Source organism: Pteropus medius, unplaced genomic scaffold (genome assembly GCF_902729225.1).
Source record: "Pteropus medius unplaced genomic scaffold, Ma_sr-lr_union100, whole genome shotgun sequence".
NCBI classification, from domain to species: Eukaryota; Metazoa; Chordata; class Mammalia; order Chiroptera; family Pteropodidae; genus Pteropus; species Pteropus medius.
The window spans coordinates 1,561,748-1,580,584 of record NW_024340700.1 but is presented as its reverse complement, the minus strand read 5'-3'; the positions used below and the strand labels follow the sequence as shown (position 1 = coordinate 1,580,584).

The 18,837-nt window shown below is 48.3% G+C and overlaps 1 protein-coding gene across 1 annotated transcript in view; it reads right to left on the bottom strand.

The window, feature by feature from the left end:
- Nucleotides 1–18,837, bottom strand: part of IGF2R (insulin like growth factor 2 receptor) — a 108,146-nt gene that overhangs the window by 76,460 nt on the left and 12,849 nt on the right. The window contains 2 exon segments of the mRNA XM_039881137.1: nt 1,433–1,557; nt 10,759–10,898. Of these exon segments, the coding sequence (XP_039737071.1) occupies nt 1,433–1,557; nt 10,759–10,898 (265 nt within the window).

Sequence of the window (18,837 nt, the reverse complement as noted above, 5' to 3'; positions counted from 1 at the left end):
GGGTGGGTGAACGCAACTGTTAGTTCAACAAGGTCATCACGAAGTTCCCAAACCCAACGATTCTGAAACAAAAGCTTCATGAAATCATGCTGGAATTTTAGTATAATCAGGCCAAAACTGTTCTCTTGCCCCAACTATGCAAGTACAGTAAACTCATGGGAAGGAATCCTCAGAGTCCTTCTGTTCTCAAACTCCAAATGTTCTCCTAACCAAATGCCAACAAAATCCAAGCCAGAAAATGTGACCTCATGCTTCCTGTAAGCCAAGGGAGGAGGCCCATCCAAACTCAACTGGTTCGTAAATCAGCCTCGCTTCAGACACCCCCACCCACCCACCACCCACCACCCCTCGAGGGCAGCTCCCCTCCCCACCGCAACCGAGACTGCCTCCGAACTGAATCACGCCATGGCGGGAATTTACCTCTATACTCTCAAATGCAATTCTAAGGAGTTCTTTGCAATTCTGATTCTTTTATGATAAACACAGAATTCTTGAAGGAAATCAGTTAAAATGAAAACAGCAGCTAGCTTATTCAGTAATACGGACTTCCATATTTCACATCACTGCCGACAGATTTTTTTTTCCCCAAGGTTTCAACATGAACAATAGTGCAATTGATAGGTTGGTCTAAACTTAATGTAAGTTCTATTTCTAAAGTTCTTCAGAGAAGACATCATGGATCTGAAGATATAATAGTCACGGCATCAAATTCTAAAATCATATTGTAATGCAATCTTGGAGCCACCTGAGTTTCACTGAACCTGATTTTTGTAAGCACTTGGGTTCTCGCTCGGATTAGAGAACATTCACAGGATCTGTGTACAAACTGCTTTTCCTAAAAGCTAGCAATTATTTACTGAAAGCCCCTTTCTAAATAGTAAAGATTAAAGTCAAAAAAATCACACACAATATGCAGAAAGCAGAAACAAATCACGCTTTAAACAATGATGTCCCCTTTCAGCATTAGTAAAACCCAAAAAGGGTGGGAACCCCATTCCCAATGGTCAAGGCTTTTCCTAGATAGATGTCGGCCTCTCCAATTTAATGTAAATGAGGAAATAAAACATTAAAAAACATATTACCCTAAAACCTATGAAAATGAAATGCTGAGAGGAGAGATTTTAGGGGAAAAAAATTATGCCTGCGACGTAAGCATTAAACAGTGCTTTGAGTTTCAACACACTAATCACTCTGAATTGTAGTTTTACGCAGGATGCAAATCAAGTTTCACTTAAAAGTTGTAACTATACACTTAGGAATTTTTACTTATTGGTTCTTAACAGCAATGTGATTTGCTTGGGGTTTCTGCTTATCTGTTTACGTTTTCAATTTTGCTCACTTATTCTTCCTTAGCACACCGCTATAGCGAAACCTCCGAAGGGGCATAAATTTTTAACAAAAGAAAGATTATAAAGTGACCCTGTGGACTCACCAAGGTCTTCCCACATAGGAAGGTGATGCTACTCTGGACTCGATTTGTTCTTTGCTTCAAATCGCAGTTCACTGTTGTGTTGAACTCCAGAACAGTTCTGGTTGCACTTTTCAAAAGAGAGTCGCCTATTTGGAGAGGAAAGAGCATGAACAAGCTATAAAATGCTCAAAGCTGTACAGCTGTTTCCAAGCATGAGCAAATTAAAAGTGGCACTATAATTCATCTGAAAGGTTATGAACTTACAAAATGTCCCTTCCCCAGAATCCTCCATCTCACGAATGGCATCCCCATACACCCAGCTGTTCAAGCCCCAAACACATTACACTGAGTCCTAGCTTTCTCTCATCTACCCCATTCAATACGTCAGAAAGTTCTACCTAAATCTTGAATCCATCCACATCTCTCCATCTCAATTACAAGTAAAACCACTATCATCTGTCTCTCACCTGTACTCTGGCACTAGCCTCCTAATTGGTGCCCTTGTGTCCAATTTTGTCTCATCCCTCACTACCTCCCCTGCCCCAGTGTGACTGAAAATATTTATGCATCAGAACCTATAACTTAGCACTAAAATTCTTCAATAACTTCCTATCGTACGTGCTAAAAAACCAAAGTTCTTTAGAATGACCCACAAGTGGAGTGATCATGTCTCAGTTTGCCTGGGACACTACTATAATAGAATAAAAAGTCTATATAGCAATATGATAGTAAATGGCATTGGAACACATAAACTGACAGACTACAATAGAGACTAAAAGACTAGAACAGAGAACACAGAGACATTTGTGCAAATCAAACTTTAATATATGACACAAGAACATATTAGATCAGTGGGCAAAAAAGAGACTGTTCTATAAATGGAACAGGAAACAAAGTGACAATCCATACAAAAAATAAAATTGGATCCCTACCTATCACCATATACAAAAATCAACACGAAATGGATTAAAAATGTAAATGTCAAAAGCCAAACTTCAAAACTTAGTAGAAAATTTTAGATCTTAATGTAGGAAAATACTTAAGAATCGATGGTGTTAACTTCCAAAAAATTGATAAATCTGACTTACTAAATTTAAAAGTGTATATTCATCAGAAAATAGCTTAAAGAAGACAAAAACAAGTTATAAACTGGGATATACACAGAGCTGGCAAAGCACTGGCATCAAGAATATATATACTCACGCACAAAAAACAAAACAAATTCTAGAAAATAAAAGAAAATGAATGACCTCTGACTGACAGAGCACAAAAAGAGGAGAAAGAAAAATCCACACCTAGCCAAGATATGGGAAATTTTAATATCGAAACCAAAGAGAAAATTCTAAAGCTTCTAGAAAGAATAGATCACATGCAATAGATAACTGAGATATAAAATGGACAAAACATAATCAGACAGGAGAAAAAACATATGTCAATAAATACATGAAGACAGCACTGGTGAACAATAAACTGCAAATCAAGACCAAATGGCATACCAATTACAGCCATTCCATCGACAAAAAAATTAAATGCCAAATGTTGCAGAGATGGTCCTGAGATCAGCGTTGCTGGTGGCAGTGTGAACTGGTACAGCCACTACGTAAGTCAGCACGGCATTACGCTCTCAAAGTAAACGTTCACATACCCTATGACTCAGCTATTCAATTCTTACATATATGCAGAAAAGAAAACTGCACACACGTATACATAACAAGATGCAAGTGAAAAGAACATCTCGAGTTCTTCATACTAGCAAAAACCTGGAAACAACCAAAATTCTCATCAACAGAAGAGTGGGAAAATTAATTTTGGTAGATCCACACAATATCACATAGAAGTTAGAAGGAATAAAGCACAGCGTGAGGCAACAATATAGTTGACTTTTAGCAATACTGTTGTTACCACTTAAGTCCCAAAAAACTTAAAAACCACATTTACACACACACACACACACACACACACACACACACACACACACACAAAGATCATTAGGGTGGGGGCTGAAGAAGAGAGAGAAACGGAGGAAGAAATTTTTTAAACATGGAACGTGAGCTAATGATTAATGCCTGTGAAAAGGGAGATGGGGGAGCGGGGGGAGAGGGACAAAGACACCTAGCTAGTGGCTGTCAAGTCCCTAGATTTTGTTAGAGATGTGGTTTATTACATTATCCAAAACAACTAATTAAAAAACAAAAAGAAAAAGGTTAGTACACAGATTAATAATGAGTGCACATAATGAACTCGGGATTATAACTGGTCCAATATGATAGATACATCTGAGATCTTTTTTAAAAAAAGAAAAAAAAAAGGAGTGAAAATTAAGATGCCAACTGGAGATCGGGTAATGGGTTTCAGAGATGCCTTACATCATCGGGCTGACAGTACAGCGGTTCTTTATCCTGCCTACCTACGTGCAAGGGTCTGCCTGAAACTCCCGAGGTCTATTCGAAAATCTTTTTTTTTTCTTTCTTTCTTTCTTTTTTTTTTTCCTGAAAGGGCGCAGAATCCCTGCTGAGGCTCCGGGACCGAGGACAGCGCCCTATGGACAGCGCCTTTTAGCCCCGCCCACAGGGGGTGTGTCTAAAGCTGGGAGACAGGGCGGAGCTTCGGTGCGCCCCTGCAGCCCGGCGCTCCAGGAGACTCGGAGGGCGGGCCAAGCTGGTGGGAAGCGGCACACGCTGCAGACACAAGAGGGCGCTCAGGGGCCGCAGCCCCCCACCTTGAAGACCCTCCCCCACGCCTCCTGTTCCCCCACAACGCGGCCCCGTTCCGGCCCTGTGCCCAGAGCTCCTGGGGCTTCTCATAACTGCTGGGCCCACCCTGAGAAGGAAACGAGAAGGTCCCTGGCCTCAGGCCGAGAGGGATCCGGCAGCGCTCTGCCGCCGCGGCGCGGGGCACCGGCATCCCTCATCACCAGGCCCATCGGGATCGCGCCCGCCCGTCTTTCTCGCCTTCCTTCTCTGCCCGATCCTCCGCCAGGCGGCCTCTCGAGACCGGCTGCCAACCCGGGCACCCGGGGAGAGGCCACAGCGAACCGCGGCAGCGAACCGCGGCAACCGGCCAGCCTGGCCGTCCTCCCCGGACAAGAGCCGGGCGAGGACTGCGGGGCGGCGGCCAGCACGCCAGGCCCACGGCCAGCTCCCGAGGACGGCGCCAAATGGGCTGGGCCGCGCTCGCCGGGCCCGCCAGACCGCGCCGGGTCCTCCAGACCGCGCGCCGGGCCCGCCAGACCACGCTCTCCAGGCCGGGTCCGCCAGACCAGACCGCACTGGCGGGGCCCCACCAGACCAGACCGCGCCGGGTCCTCCAGGCCGCGCTCTCCAGGCCGGGTCCTCCAAACCAGGCTGCGCGCGCCAGGCCCACCAGACCGCGGTCTCCCGGCCGAGCCCGCCAGACCAGGCCGCGCTCGCCCAGGCCCGCCAGGCCGCGCCGAGTCCTCCAGACCGCGCTCTCCAGGCCGGGTCCGCCAGACCGCGCTGGGTCCTCCAGACCGCGCGCTGGGCCCGCCAGACCGCGCGCTGGGTCCGCCAGACCGCGCGCTGGGCCCGCCGGACCGCGCCAGGCCCGCCAGACCGCGCGCGCCAGGTCCTCCCGACCACGCTCTCCAGGCCGGGTCCGCCAGACCAGGCCGCGCTCGCTGGGCCCGCCAGACCAGGCCGCGCTCGCCGGGCCCGCCAGATCGCGCCGGGTCCTCCGGACCGCGCCGAGCCGCGCGCGCCAGGTCCTCCAGACCGCGGTCTCCAGGCCCAGTGCTCCAAATCAGGCCACGAGCTCCCGGCCCACCAGACGGCGCTCTCCAGGCCGGGTCAGCCAGACCAGGCCGAGCTCTACAGGCCAGGCCGCGCCGGGTCCTACAGACCCTGCGTACCGGGCCCGCCAGGCCGCGCTCTCCAGGGCCCGCCAGGCCTCGCCGTGTCCTCCAGACCGCGCTCTCCAGGCCCGCTCCGCCCGACCAGGTCGAGCTCGCCCGGGCCCACCAGACCAGGCCGCGCTGGCAGGGCCCCACCAGACTAGACCGCGCCGGGTCCTCCAGGCCGCACTCGCCAGGCCGGGTCCTGCAGACCAGGCTGCGCGCGCCAGGCCCGCCAGACCGCGGTCTCCAGGCCGAGCCCGCCAGGCCAGGCCGCGCTCGCCTGGGCCCGCCAGACCCAACCGCGCTTGCCGGGCCCGCCAGGCCATGGCAAGTCCGCCAGACGGCGCTCTCCAGGCCGGGTCCGCCAGACCGCGCCGGGTCCGCCAGACCGCGCGCTGGGTCCGCCAGACCGCGCTCTCCAGGCCGGGCCCTCCAGGCCGCGCTCGCCCGAGCCCGCCAGACCAGGCCGCGCTCGCCAGGACCCGCCAGACCAGGCCACGCTCTACCGGCCAGGCCACGCCAGGTCCTCCCGACCCTGCGCACCAGGGGGCCCGCCAGGCCACGCTCGCCCGTACCCGCCAGGCCAGGCCACGCTCTACCGGCCAGGCCTCGCCGGGTCCTCCAGACCCTGCGCGCCAGGCCCGCCAGGCCGCGCTCGCCCGTACCCGTCAGACCAGGCCACGCTCTCCAGGCCAGGCCGCGCCGGGTCGTCCAGACCCTGCGCGCCAGGCCGCGCTCACCAGAGCCCGCCAGACCGGGCCGCGCTCCGGGCCTGCCAGGCCTCGCCTGCAACCCTCGGCGTCCCCGGCCGAACCCAGCCGAGCTCGCCACTCGGCCTCGTTGAGGCTGCATGGCCTGATGATCCCAACTTCGCGAGCGGCCCCAGGGCCCACCGCGCGGCCGCCGGGCCTCGCCAACACATCCATCAGAGCCTGCCAGGCAGGCAGACAGCCCTCTCCGTGCTAGTCACCGGTGTGCTCGAGTTAGGCTTCCCTCGCTACCCACTTTCCTGTGTGTATTGTGTCGTGTCCTTCAAAGTGGACTATCCATGTTGTTTCACCAAATTGACAAAGAATCCTCTATACCCAGGTTTTCCTCCAGCTACTGCCTCATTTTTCTGCTCCTCTTTATATCAACGCTCTTTAAAAGAGATTTCTATTCTTGCTACCACCGATTACCCTCCTCAGAGACTCCCCCTCGTCCCCTGCACTGGCTTTTCCCCCCGGGAGCCACAAGACTCAATCTCTCAGCTCCAAGTCTTTGCTTACATGTCCCTTTCTCAGCAACATGTCCCCCACTTAATATCCCTGAACACGTACCCCTGAAAACGCCAGCACCCCTCTCCTCCCCCTCCTTTTTTACAGCACTCGTCACATTCTAATGTACTACTTAGCCAGTGTTGTTTTTGTCTGTAAGCGCCATGAGAAAAGGGATTTTTGTCTGTTTTAGTGACTGATTCACTCGAGTATTTGTTATAAATAAATGAATATTAAGTGTTGACTGTTTTAAAATACAGTTTATTCATATATGTTTTTAGATGTGAATTAACCAAGTAAATCAAAATAAAATATACAATTTATTGAACCGTCCCCCATAGAGTTAGGTTGTTCCAGCATATTTGCCACAATTAACACTACAAAAAAATATACTGTACAGAAATCTATGTACAGCGCTGATTCCTTTATTGGTAATATTTACAAAAGTAGGTTATAAGAATATATATTTTAAAATTTAACAGATACTGCCAGATTTTCAGGAGAAACCATACATGAGACAAAAACATGAGTTAAATCTAAAACTAAACCAGGTATCTTAAAATATCAATTACATGGTTTTAAGAAAATGAATATAGAGCTTAAGAGGAAAAGATACTTTCACATCTTAATACTGAAAGATGCAAAATTCAATCCAGTGATCAACCTGGATGGCTGTTGTGAGATTTCTGTAAGTGTACACATGAGCCACAATTTAACTATCACCTAAAGTCAGGACCAGTCTCCTGAGTAAATGAAGTCATCTGACACCGTGACTGCAATCGGATTCACTGTGTCCTACCAGGTCACCAACAAGAAGACAGCCAGAATCCCAAGCTTTGGTGGTGAGTGACCTCAATTAACATTACCCTAGCGGGCACATTGCCTCAAAAGGGCTGGTAACAGGGTTCCTGACGTGTATATACAGCTTTTAACCCTCAGATTAAATTAAAACCATAATATTCATATTTAGGATGTCAGGGGGAATTTGAACATATTCAGTATTTTTACAGACTTGCAATGTTTAACGTTATAACCAATTCAAAGGTTACAACTGAGCATCTGATTTAGACTGTGACACAGGATGAGAACATCTAAGAATTTCAGGTTCATCAAATTTATAAGTTTAAAGTATTAAATGTAAGTGTAATGTGTTAAATTTTTATTACTGCTTAAGTTTTCATTGTCAGATCACACATCTGAAGTACTGTGAGAGGAAATCAAATATATAAAATGTATAAATCATTTTAAAATGTGGTGATGATTCAGCTAGGTTGTAAATGGAACCAAATCTTGTTCACAGGCCCAATAAAAATGACTGCTAAACTCTGCTACAGATCTATATATGTAACAATATCATTTGTCTAAGGAAGAACTAATGTATGATTTTTTTTATCAAAAATAATGTCATATTATTTAAACCAAAGTTTAGGTTTTAATATTCGTTTCTAAGTATAAAAATTGCTTTTGTAGGCACTATAAAACTCGCATCAATTATTTTCCCAAAGGATTGCAGATGACCATCCTCCTATAGCAACATATATGAATATGCCCATTTCAAGGCTCCTCGCCAACAGTCTATGATGCAACCATCTAACTTCTGCCAATCTGACTGAAGAAAAACGAGATTTCATTATTGCTCTGACTTGCATTTACACCTGGCTCACTAATGAAGTTGCACTGACCATCAGGATTTCCTCTTTGTGGACTGCCTGTTCTTAGACTGCCATTTTTCTCCTGCGTTGTATTATCATCTAAGAGAAGCTCTTACCTCCTCTAGATTATATTTCTATTTTACATAGGTTTGTTCTGAATGTCCTATTGTCTCTTCCCTTTTCATTGTAACTGGTCTGTAATTTCTGTCATATGATATGAAGGAGAGGTCTGATACTGTTTGCTAACAGATAAACACCTAAATTACACCCAAACTCTTGGTCCTACAGTAAGTTCATATGCATTTGGATCTGCTGCCATGCTAGCTCTCCTGTTCCTCTGATTTACTGGGAGCTCCAGTTTTTGTGGCTGTTCTCAAAAATTCCTTTTTCCTTGCTAGTTGGTTCATAAGAAGTTAATTTCTCGGGAGTTCAACTTTCTCGCCATGGTTCCCATTTTAGCTCTACAACTGTCTGATGTGCCTCTGTGACTCTCAAAACAACACAGCCCCAGATAAGCACACAGACTCTGGAGCTGGCCTGCTGGCATTCAAATTCACAATCACGCAACCTCTGGCCAAGCAGCTGACCCATTCTGTCCTCAGTGTCTTCATTTATAAAGTGAGAGAAATGATGAATATCACCCACTTCAAAAGTTGTTGAATAAAGTCGGTGAGATGCTTTACTTAAAAACATAATGCCTGTCACATAAGTGCACAAGAAACTTAGTTATTATTTAGTTATAAAAGAAAATGTATGACAAATTTAGTTATTTCTATTGCATAACACAAATTAGCAAAATGAGAGCTGATTCAAGATGACGTCTGTACTAATGTGAACGTCACTTTCATCCACTCACACTAGTTTGCTTTCTTGAGCTGAAGGACAGGGTAATCATTGCTAGGGCTGAAAGTACACATCACCTAGCATTCTTCTCTCCCTTAGGGAGTTTGAAGCTCTGGGAAAAGTATCTGTCACGCATGCCTGCGAGTAAAATGAGATTGGGAACTGCTGGTTTCTATCATCATCAACCTGTAACTTAGCTTTTAACTCATGTAGTTACCTTCAGCTTCTCAAGACCCTTTAACCAACCTTTGTTATTCCACTGGGCCCAGCTTTCTAAAAACACATTTTATCAGATCACCTCCCCATTACCATCACAAAACATCTCAAATGGATCCACTACCTACCCCAGAATATGTCAACTCTCCTGCCTGGCTTTCAAAGCCTATCTAACTTGGTCATTCGCAAATTTTGTACAGCTATGCCAACCTCACAGATCATCTTCCTACTGACTTGCCTGCTTCTGGTACCCATGTTACATGAATCTACACTAAACTATCATAAACTAGAAGACACATTTTCATTAGCCAAAAATACTACAGTCAAGTATTACAATAAGGTCAAGAAGAAAACAACTCCTCTTTCTGAAAACCTGAGTAACACTGTCTGACAGATCCACGTGTGGCCTCTCTCCGTGAACCATTGAAAGGTCCCAGTCAGGAAAATGGCAATCTCATTTGCAAGTTTTTTAAGTACATCACAAAATAATAAATTTGTCTGACCCGAGAGTTCAGAACAACCTGGTGCGTCCTCAGATCTCTATCCTGGGCCGCAAGTCCTTCTTACCATGTTTTCAGCCCGACAGTCTCCTCGGTGGGAGAGAGGGAAACCAAGCAGGGGCTGGGCCTCAACCAGCAGACCCTGAAGACCTTACTCCTCTCACACTGCTTGCTGAAAAGCTCTTTTAACTGTGTTAGGAGTTTCCATTCAAAATGACAGGCAGAACTAACACAGTAAGCAGTCCCCCCAACGCCAAAATCCTACGTCACATCCGCTTCTTGCTGCCGCTCCGTCCCAGTCACACACCATCTCCATCTCATGCCTGTCCCTCACCATGAGACTTCGGCAAACTGCCTTGGTCAAAGGTCGCAGTGGACACCCATGCTGCCCAATCCAAGAACGGCGCTGGCGGCCTTTATGTCTGCCCCACGTCCCTTCACTCAGGCAGTGCCCCCTCCCGCTCCTTGTCACTTGGCGGGGCTGTCAGCCCACTCGGACTCAGAGGAAAGGGGTCCCAGCCCAAAAAGAGGTCCCATGAGGAAATAAAATGAGCCCTAGGAAAGCAAGGTCTGCGCCTTTTTCCCCTGGGGCTGCCCTTAGGATCATTTAATTTTGATGTAAGCCTAAAACCAATGACCACCTTGACCCCATGTGACCACAGGCTGCCTGAGAATCAAATGACCACAGAAGAAAACAATGTTATGAGGGGGAAAAGACTGGACACTAGAGGAAATGGGGGTGTAGGAGGGAGAAAAGTAAAGACGGGGTTTAAGAACAACAGGAAAAGGCAGAGCCATATAGGAAACGTCCTTCTATATCAATAAATACAAACGTGCATAATTCTTCCTACTCGCTGGATGGAAGGAACATAATTCAATCTCATAGTGAACGTTTCAACTGTTAACACACTGAACATGCGTGTTACGTATTATAAGCAAATATAACTGTAGAGAGCTATATACAGATAATCGTTTTTGCAAAACAGGGGTCCTGTACATTCGGTAATTTAAGGACAGATTTACTTACCCACAGAATGATAGCTGTTTGTCTTCAAGTCGTGCATACAAACAGCACTCGATGCCCCACACTGGGCAACATCCACATTCCCACAGACGCTGATTTTATACAGCACGTGATTGTTGGTATCAAAAGCTTCCCATGTGTAACTAAAAAGGAAGAAAAACAATTCATCACCATCGCTGATTTGCCAATAATTAAACTTCTCTCTAGTTTTACATTCAAGCCACATTTGCTTAAAACCACCACAACTTTCATTAGCCAAAAATACTAAAAAGTCAACTGTGTTAAGGTGAATAGAAGGCAGGGCAGAAACCACTAAATGCCACCTTGTGCTGGTTCCATCCACCCTGAGGCCACCTCGAGACTCCACAATCACCAAAATTCTTAAAATCCTACCATTAATTTAAGAATAGCTACTCAGGTAAGTAATTGCTCAAGAATCACGTTAAATATAAGATAGTAACCATTCCAATCACACCGGAATGCCGAAAAGCCAAAAGGGATGTTTTTCACTTTATCTTATTGAAAAACTAGTTGTGGCATGAAAGGCAGTTCTACTTCTGGTTTCACCTTGTAATTTACAGCCACGGTTCAGATGGAACTGACAAGATGAAGGTGTGCGGTGAGTCAACTATCTGATTCGAAATCAGACTCTTATTTTAGGTTGACCCACTGTGACAAGCATTTCACGTGCATGAAAACCCATTGTCTGTTCAAAACTCTGGCAAAGTAGCTATTGAGTAACTGTTAATGAATCCATCTGCATACTAGGGACAAAATAATGGTTTGTCACTTCTGTCAAAACAATTATTCTCGATTCTCCACTCTGATGGGGGAGTAAGCTTTGTCTGTTTTGTAAGCCGGGGGTCATTTCCTCAGCCAGGGCACAGACAGGAAATGAGGACTGTGACTAAAACGTTCCCTGCAAAATGCAGATACTGTGTTAACTCAACCGAATCGCTGAAAGGAAGGGAGAGAAATTAACAGAATCGCTAGGGCTTGGCCAGGCTAGGGGTGGTGGCGCGCCCGGGGCGAGGCCTTGAGGTCAGCACTCCCGCGTTATCAGGCGTTTTCTACCCAAGGAGTGCCACCTGGACAACAGAAAGCACTCCCCAGAGCTGCCTTCCACTGGGCATCGGGGCAATGGCTGTGTTAGGCAGGGAACACCAGGCGACACGCCCTCCCACCTGGAAGAAGTCTCCCTACTAGCCTATCCGTCAGTGAAGGAATCCCACAACGGGGCTCTTCACAGGTGAGGACTCCGGCATTCTCCTGTACGCCGGTCAGGGGACTGATCGCATCCACCTGCCAAGAAGCCGAGCGACATAAGCACACGTAAGCACTCAGGCAGGGTGGCAGATTGTTCCCCCGGAAGCTCTGCCAGCCACTGAACTGCCAGCAACCTGAAAAACAGGCTGGTGTGCTCGGTAAGCACCTGCCTTGGGGTGACGCCAGCACAAAAGCAGTTGCCACTGCACTTCCCCCCCCCGCCCCCCTGTTTCTCACCGGGGAACACCTCAGAGCTGCTCCTAGAGGGTTAAACTGCATGAGAAAATAACCCATCAAGAAGGGCTGTTTCCTTTGAACTTCACTAACCTTTATTCATTTGCTTCACAAATTTTTTCAAGGACTTACTGCAGAGGCGCTGAGTACAGCAATGATCAAAACTGACACCAAAAAGTCGCTGCCCTCCTGGGGTATATTCCAGGGGAGGTCAAAAAATAAACAGGAAAACAAACACACAGGATAATCCCACCTACGAATATGTGCTGCTCCGAAAGAAACACAACGTGGCTGAGTAGCTGCTTCAGACAAGTCTTCAGAGAGGATATTTGCCCCGGGGCTTGAGTGACAAAAAGGAGGAACCCCGGGGGAGACATGGTGGGAAGAATATTTCAGCAGACGGACTGACCACTGCAAGGTCCTGAGGCAGAAATGGACTCAGCGTGCTGATGAAAAAGACAGGAGGCCAGTGTGGCTGCAGCAGGGACATGAGGACAGTGGAAGGTGCAGGCAGAGAGAGAGAGACGCCGGGTCCCGCAGATAAAAGGAAGTGGCTTTGATTCTGTACCTGACGCAAAGGGAGGCCACTCGAGGAAAAGACGCCGTGGATCTTTCCTCAAAATGTTCAGCTAGTGTTTCTGTTTGCAGAGTCGCAGTAAAACTTTTCTATTAATTATGGTTAATTAAAGGAACTATTCCCTCTCGTTCCGGAGAGATGACTAAGTTCTCCCAGGACACCAGACGTCAAGTTTACTACCTTAGCAGTGGCGTCATTAAGCTGTTTTACAGTCTCACGCATCCGAGAGAGGTGTCTAGAAAGGTGTCATTTCAGAATGAGTTGACTGGTGGGAATCAACTCTAAAGAAATCCACACCATACCTAAAACACTGATCTTTTGTAAAAAAGAAAAAAAAAAAGGAAAAAGAAAAAAAAAGAAAAAAGAAATCCACTGCTGTTTTTGAGGCGGTGATATTTAAATAAGGTAGATGTAAAGAGTGTGTGTTTGGGAACAGAAAAGAGATGAAAAAGAGTAAAATGAAGAATATCGTTCTGCTGATCTGGTGATTAGGGTCCCTAGAAAGAAAAAGTGTTGCTCCATTCCTATTTGCTTTGTCAAGATTATAAAATGGTAAGTGGCTGCGGGAGAAGGGAGGGAGGGTCCTTGAAAGCGCTGGCTCTTTTCAGGGGGCTGCTTTAACCACTCGCCACAGGGCGGCCCCTCCAGGCTGGGCCTTCGATGGCACTCACACTCCCAAGCAGCAGCAGCTGGGTGAAGTCCTCAGTCACATCGCTAAAAAAGGAAGGGACGGCCACGGCATGTGTCTGAACGACACGGTCAAGACATCTGCAGGCCATCAGTACTTGAGACGTTCTGCGTCCAGTGGACGTACGTCCACTTTAAAACAAACAAACCTGCCCAGAGCCTTGTATCATTAAGAGCTCAGGAATAATCATTCAGTTAAAATAATCTACCTGAAAACTCATGAAGCGTTTTCCAAAAACCAGTGTGTTGTTCTGGTGTGCACTCCAGTTACATTAAGTTATCATCTAGATACGCTTCTGCTCGAAGTAAATATTTTTAAAGACTATTTCATAATAAACTTGGAAGTCATACAAATGTCTGATAGCACTGTTTAAGAAAATTACGTGTTTGCGACTAAATGATTCTAGACTCTTTGCCATATTAAAGGCCAAGCTGCCAGAATGGCCTAGGCTGAAATCATTCTTCGAATTTATGCTAAGATTTTAAAGCATCATGATCATATTATAGAAACAGAAAGTGGTTTCAAAAGCAATAAAAGTATTATAGACTAAATTAAATTTAATGATATCTTTGAGGAATAATAAACTTTTGTCCGAAAGCTTGTCCACTAGAAAAATCTTTACCTGAGGTGAACACATACAGCCAAAATTAGGAAAACCTACAACATAACTCATTTAACAGCCAAGTGAAACCATTCAGCTGAGATTCACAGAAAAGTCTATATCCTAGACTAGGCTATTTCTTAAGACTTAAGAAAATAAACTGACAGAAAAAATGAGACCAACATATTAGATCAAAGAAAAAAATTGAGCTGTATATTAAAATTTTAGATTTTTGGCAAGAAACAAACCTCTGGAAGAAAATATTTGCAAGCTGTGTGGAAACGTAGCCTTTACTCAAACACACACACACACACACACACACACACACGTGTGCACGCGCGCGCCTGTGAATGTTTTAAATACATTTGCTGCACAAGCACCTCCCGCAGCAGGAGAGGCATGAAAGCCCAGGCGGTATTTTCTTAAATGTCTAACACCCATATCAGTATGGAGGCTTCTAAAGCTCACCAGGGCTCTCGGCTACAGGCACTTCATCTGACGGAAACACGGGATGCGAAGGGGTGGAGCAGGAGGACCGCAAAGGCCCAAGGAAGCAGGTGATCAGCGGGAAGCACGCGGACACCCTGCCCGCCGCCCCAGCCCTGCGCAACGCGGTCAAGGCAGCCCGCTCCCAGCCAGGACTGCTCTCCTGGACACAAAACCGTCTGCTCAACCACCCTGGCTCCGACACGTAACGAGAGCCAGCAAAACCCTTGCCATTCCACCTCCTTCACCAGCATGTAGAATGCGGCCGATTGACGTCCCCTCCCACGCTCAAAAAGTCCAAATTCACTTCCAAGCAGAGCTACCAATGCTGGATACCCACGTTCACGCAGTGAGCCCTCCGGGCCGCGTGGGCTCGGCCCCTGAACCCACAGGTCTGACGCTCACCCCGCTGGCCTCTCCCACCACTCAGCGCCAGAGCCTCAGGCACCCCACTGCAACCTTCCTCAGGGCGCTAAACGCCCGCCCGCCCAGGACAAGGACCAGCCGGCACAGAACCAACGTTCGCTGACGGGCGGAGTGGACGAGGACCGCATCGCATGCAGCTCTCACCACACGCTGACATCTGGGCAACGCCACCAAGCACTTGCTGCCATTATTCAACTCTCTAGTCAGGGTCCAAGGCTCAGAAGGATCGAGCCCCTCACCCAACATCACACGATCAGGAAATGACAAGGCAAGGACTGTGCCCCGGTCCCTCAGAGCCCCAAGGGCAAATGTGCTTCACCACTGTAATAAACGGCCTTGCTTATCTTCAATTCTTGAAAGGTTTTTTTAACTTTTCAGAAAATATTCAGGTTCAATTACAACCTTGAAACTTGCAAAATAGTCCACGAAACTTTAGCTTCAATCCTGTGACAATAAATGCCACTGGAATGGCAGATTTAGTGAGTAAGGACCTCTGAGGATGGCCCAGGAAACGCTGAGAGCCTTCTGAAGAGCCGGCGGCATCACGTCACGCCGATCACCAGATCGGTCTGCTCTCCCTTTCGCACAGTCCGATGGCCCAACACCAGAGCCACCACGTCCTGAACCTCTCCTCCCACCCCCGCTGGTTTCCACGGAAAGCAGGTCACTCCCCCAGCCCCTTCCTTCCCACTGGCTGCCCTCGCCTCGCTCTGGACCAGGCTGCCTGAGGACCCCACTGAGACGGAACATCTACGGTTTTCCCCGTCTCAGACTCACTCTCCTCCAGAATGACCTAGCTCAGCAGAGAGCGGCCCTTCCAAAATCCCAACCAAGAGTCCAAGAAGTGTCACCGGTGACTCAGAAACAGCCCCCAACCGAACCATCAGATCCAGCAGGGACCAGAGGAGATGACCGAAGTCCCCCACGAGGCAAAGAGACCTGTAATTTTAAAGCAAATTCTGTGGTTGAAACACGCCCTGCACGTGGACAATTCGTCACACCGGACATGCCAAGCGCAGGGGCCGAGGCCTCCCTTTAAAGAAAGCGTGAGACTGTCTGCCCGAGTAATCCCACGGCCCCAGCCGAAACTGCCGCGGACCCCTGCACTCAGTCCGCGTCTGTTCAGTGGCACAGAGGGTCCATTTTAACCTCATTTGGTTTACATTTCATAATATCCTGAAAGGTGTTGGCAGATTACCAAGCTCAAGGAAGCACACAAGCAGCGCACTGTCAACCAGCCCGAGACAGGAAGGCGTGCCGGCCCTGCCCACGCCGCCCAGCAAACGCCACGCTCGGGGGCCCTGGGCAGGACGAAAGCGACCAGGGGGCAGCACTGGAAAAGCAAACCCGGTCGGCCAGCACAAGTGCCCAGCGTCCTGAAAGCTCCGTGAAGAGAAAGCAGAGCCACCTCCCCTGGATGAGGTATAAACGTCTGTCCAAGAGAAAGAGAAAACTCAAAAGAAAAAGCCAGAGGCTATGACCGGACAGTATCTCTAAACTATTTGACCCTGGTTTCTTTTGGGGATGCCTCTCAAGGATTCACGTAGGTTGTCACTGAGTACCTGCAAAAATGCAACACTCTGTAAAATATAATTTGGTATTCTTTCATTTTAAAAACAGCTAACATTTAAAATAAAGTCTATGAAATTTAATTGTAAAATTATGGTATGCAAAACCCCTTAAAGAAAAAAAAAAAATCTTAGAAAACCGAGTTCCTCCCCTCTAACACAAACAGCGCCGCGAGCTCTTATCCGTCCTTGCCTCCTCTATGGCCACAGCTTCACTCCGAGCTGTGAGTCTTGGGGTCACGGTGATGGTCACACAGCTATTAAACATTTTAATACAATTAAAACCAGCCTATAATTATCAGTATATAAAGCAGGATAGAGGTACAATGGAATCAGTAATAAAATTAATAAGCATGTATGAATCTATAATTCGGGTTCCTTTAAAATAAAGGTGGTGATGTACGAGCTAAGCTCACACAGCATGGTCACCGGCTAGAGGAATGTTTTTCTCAGTCTAGAGTGAGCAGCGAATCCAAAATTTGGGGGATGAGAGGGATGCAAAGTCTTTCCAACCTGAACATCAAAAAAAAAAAAGATTTTCCTACTTTGGCCTGCATCCAAGTCCTCTAACAGAATATTCAGGAAATCGTTTGGCTCACTACTGCCCTTTATCATGATCAGAGAGCTTCTCAGCTCATACATCCAGCCCAGTAACCTTCAAAAATCTGGAACAGTCTCCTAAACTAAGAAGGGTGGGGCGGGGGGTGGGGAGCGGGGGGAGGGAAGGGAGCAGGCAGCACGGAGGACGCGGGAAGAAGCAGAGTTCCCAAAATGGACACTTGCAGCAGGATGTCGCCACTGCTGTCCAGCAGCGCTCCGTGGCTGACCGTGAGAGAGAGAGATCTAGCTGATCCGGCGTGCCCACACCCCGACCTGCAGGCCAGAGGACACACAGGTTTGACGCAGCATGGCCAAAGCTTATATAGGAAGTACTTCACTTCCTATTCTAACAAACCCACAAAGCTGTGGATAAAGATATGGGGCCTGCAAAAAAAAATAGGGCGAGGACGTGCCAGACACACTCTGTTTTTCCGTGGTAGTTCCACGAGGTCTAGCAGCAGAAAGCCAGTTGGCTAGAGAGGGATCCGGCTGGAAGCAAGGTGCTAAGTCAGCACCAGAACCCGGGGCGCCGGGGGCGGGAAACGGGGGCCGGCAAAGCCTCGCGACCAGCGTGGTGAGCACTAGCAGAGGTCATGTGGAACCGAGGGAGGGGAGCGTCCCTCTGACAGGAGCATGGCAGCAGGAGGAAGAGCCCACAGTCCCGGCCTCGACTCCTGCCCCGCCCTGACCAGCCGTGTGGGTCACGCTCCATCCCTCCGAGCCCCATCTTCCTGGTCTACGAACTGAGCCACCCGCTAGTTCGCTGTGAGGAAAACAGACTGGGGGCACAGAGTTTTTGAAAGACTCTGATCAAACGCTTTCATCTGCCATCAACAGAAGGATTCAGACTCCCAAAACTCAAGTTAACAAAAAAAGTTGGTTTGGGGCCTCCTAAAGGAATGTCACATGACACTGGCAAAGCACTGGCGAGGAAAGAGAGAGGAAGGGGCCAGGCCCTCGTCTTGGGCCATCTCCACGAAGCTGATGGAGCTCAAAACAGAGACCAGCGGAGACTCAGGACACATACACACACACTCACACTCACACTCACACACTCACAGCCTCCAGCAGCCTCGAGGGCTCAGGTCTGTCTCTGTCTCCGTCTCTAGGTAGTAGAAGGGCGTGTGTGTGTGTGTGTGTCTCTTCTGCCTCCCTACCTCCCCCACCAAGCACACACACAGCCACACACTCACACCTTGCCACTCTCTCACTGCCTCTCTTCTCTCTCTCTCTCACACTCACACACACTCACATACACACACTCACAGACATCACACACACTACTACACGGCTATGACGACTTCTGCCTCCAGCAAGAATGGGGGCTCAGTTCTGTCTCTGTCTCCTGTTTTCAGTGTGCAGGCGTGTGTGTCTCTCTCTCACCTGCCGGGTGACACACTCACACACACAGCCTCCAGCAGCCTCAGGGCTCAGGTCTGCCCCTGTCTCACGGTGGCAGGTGGGGGGTGTGTGCGTGTGTGTCTCTCACTCACACACACACACACACACACACACACACGCACACACACACACACACCAGGAGCCTCCTGGGATCTCTCAGGCCAGGCCAACCACTTTGGGCCTACCCCGAGAGCCTGTACCATGCAGCCACCAGCTGCCACCAGAAGAGAGCTGC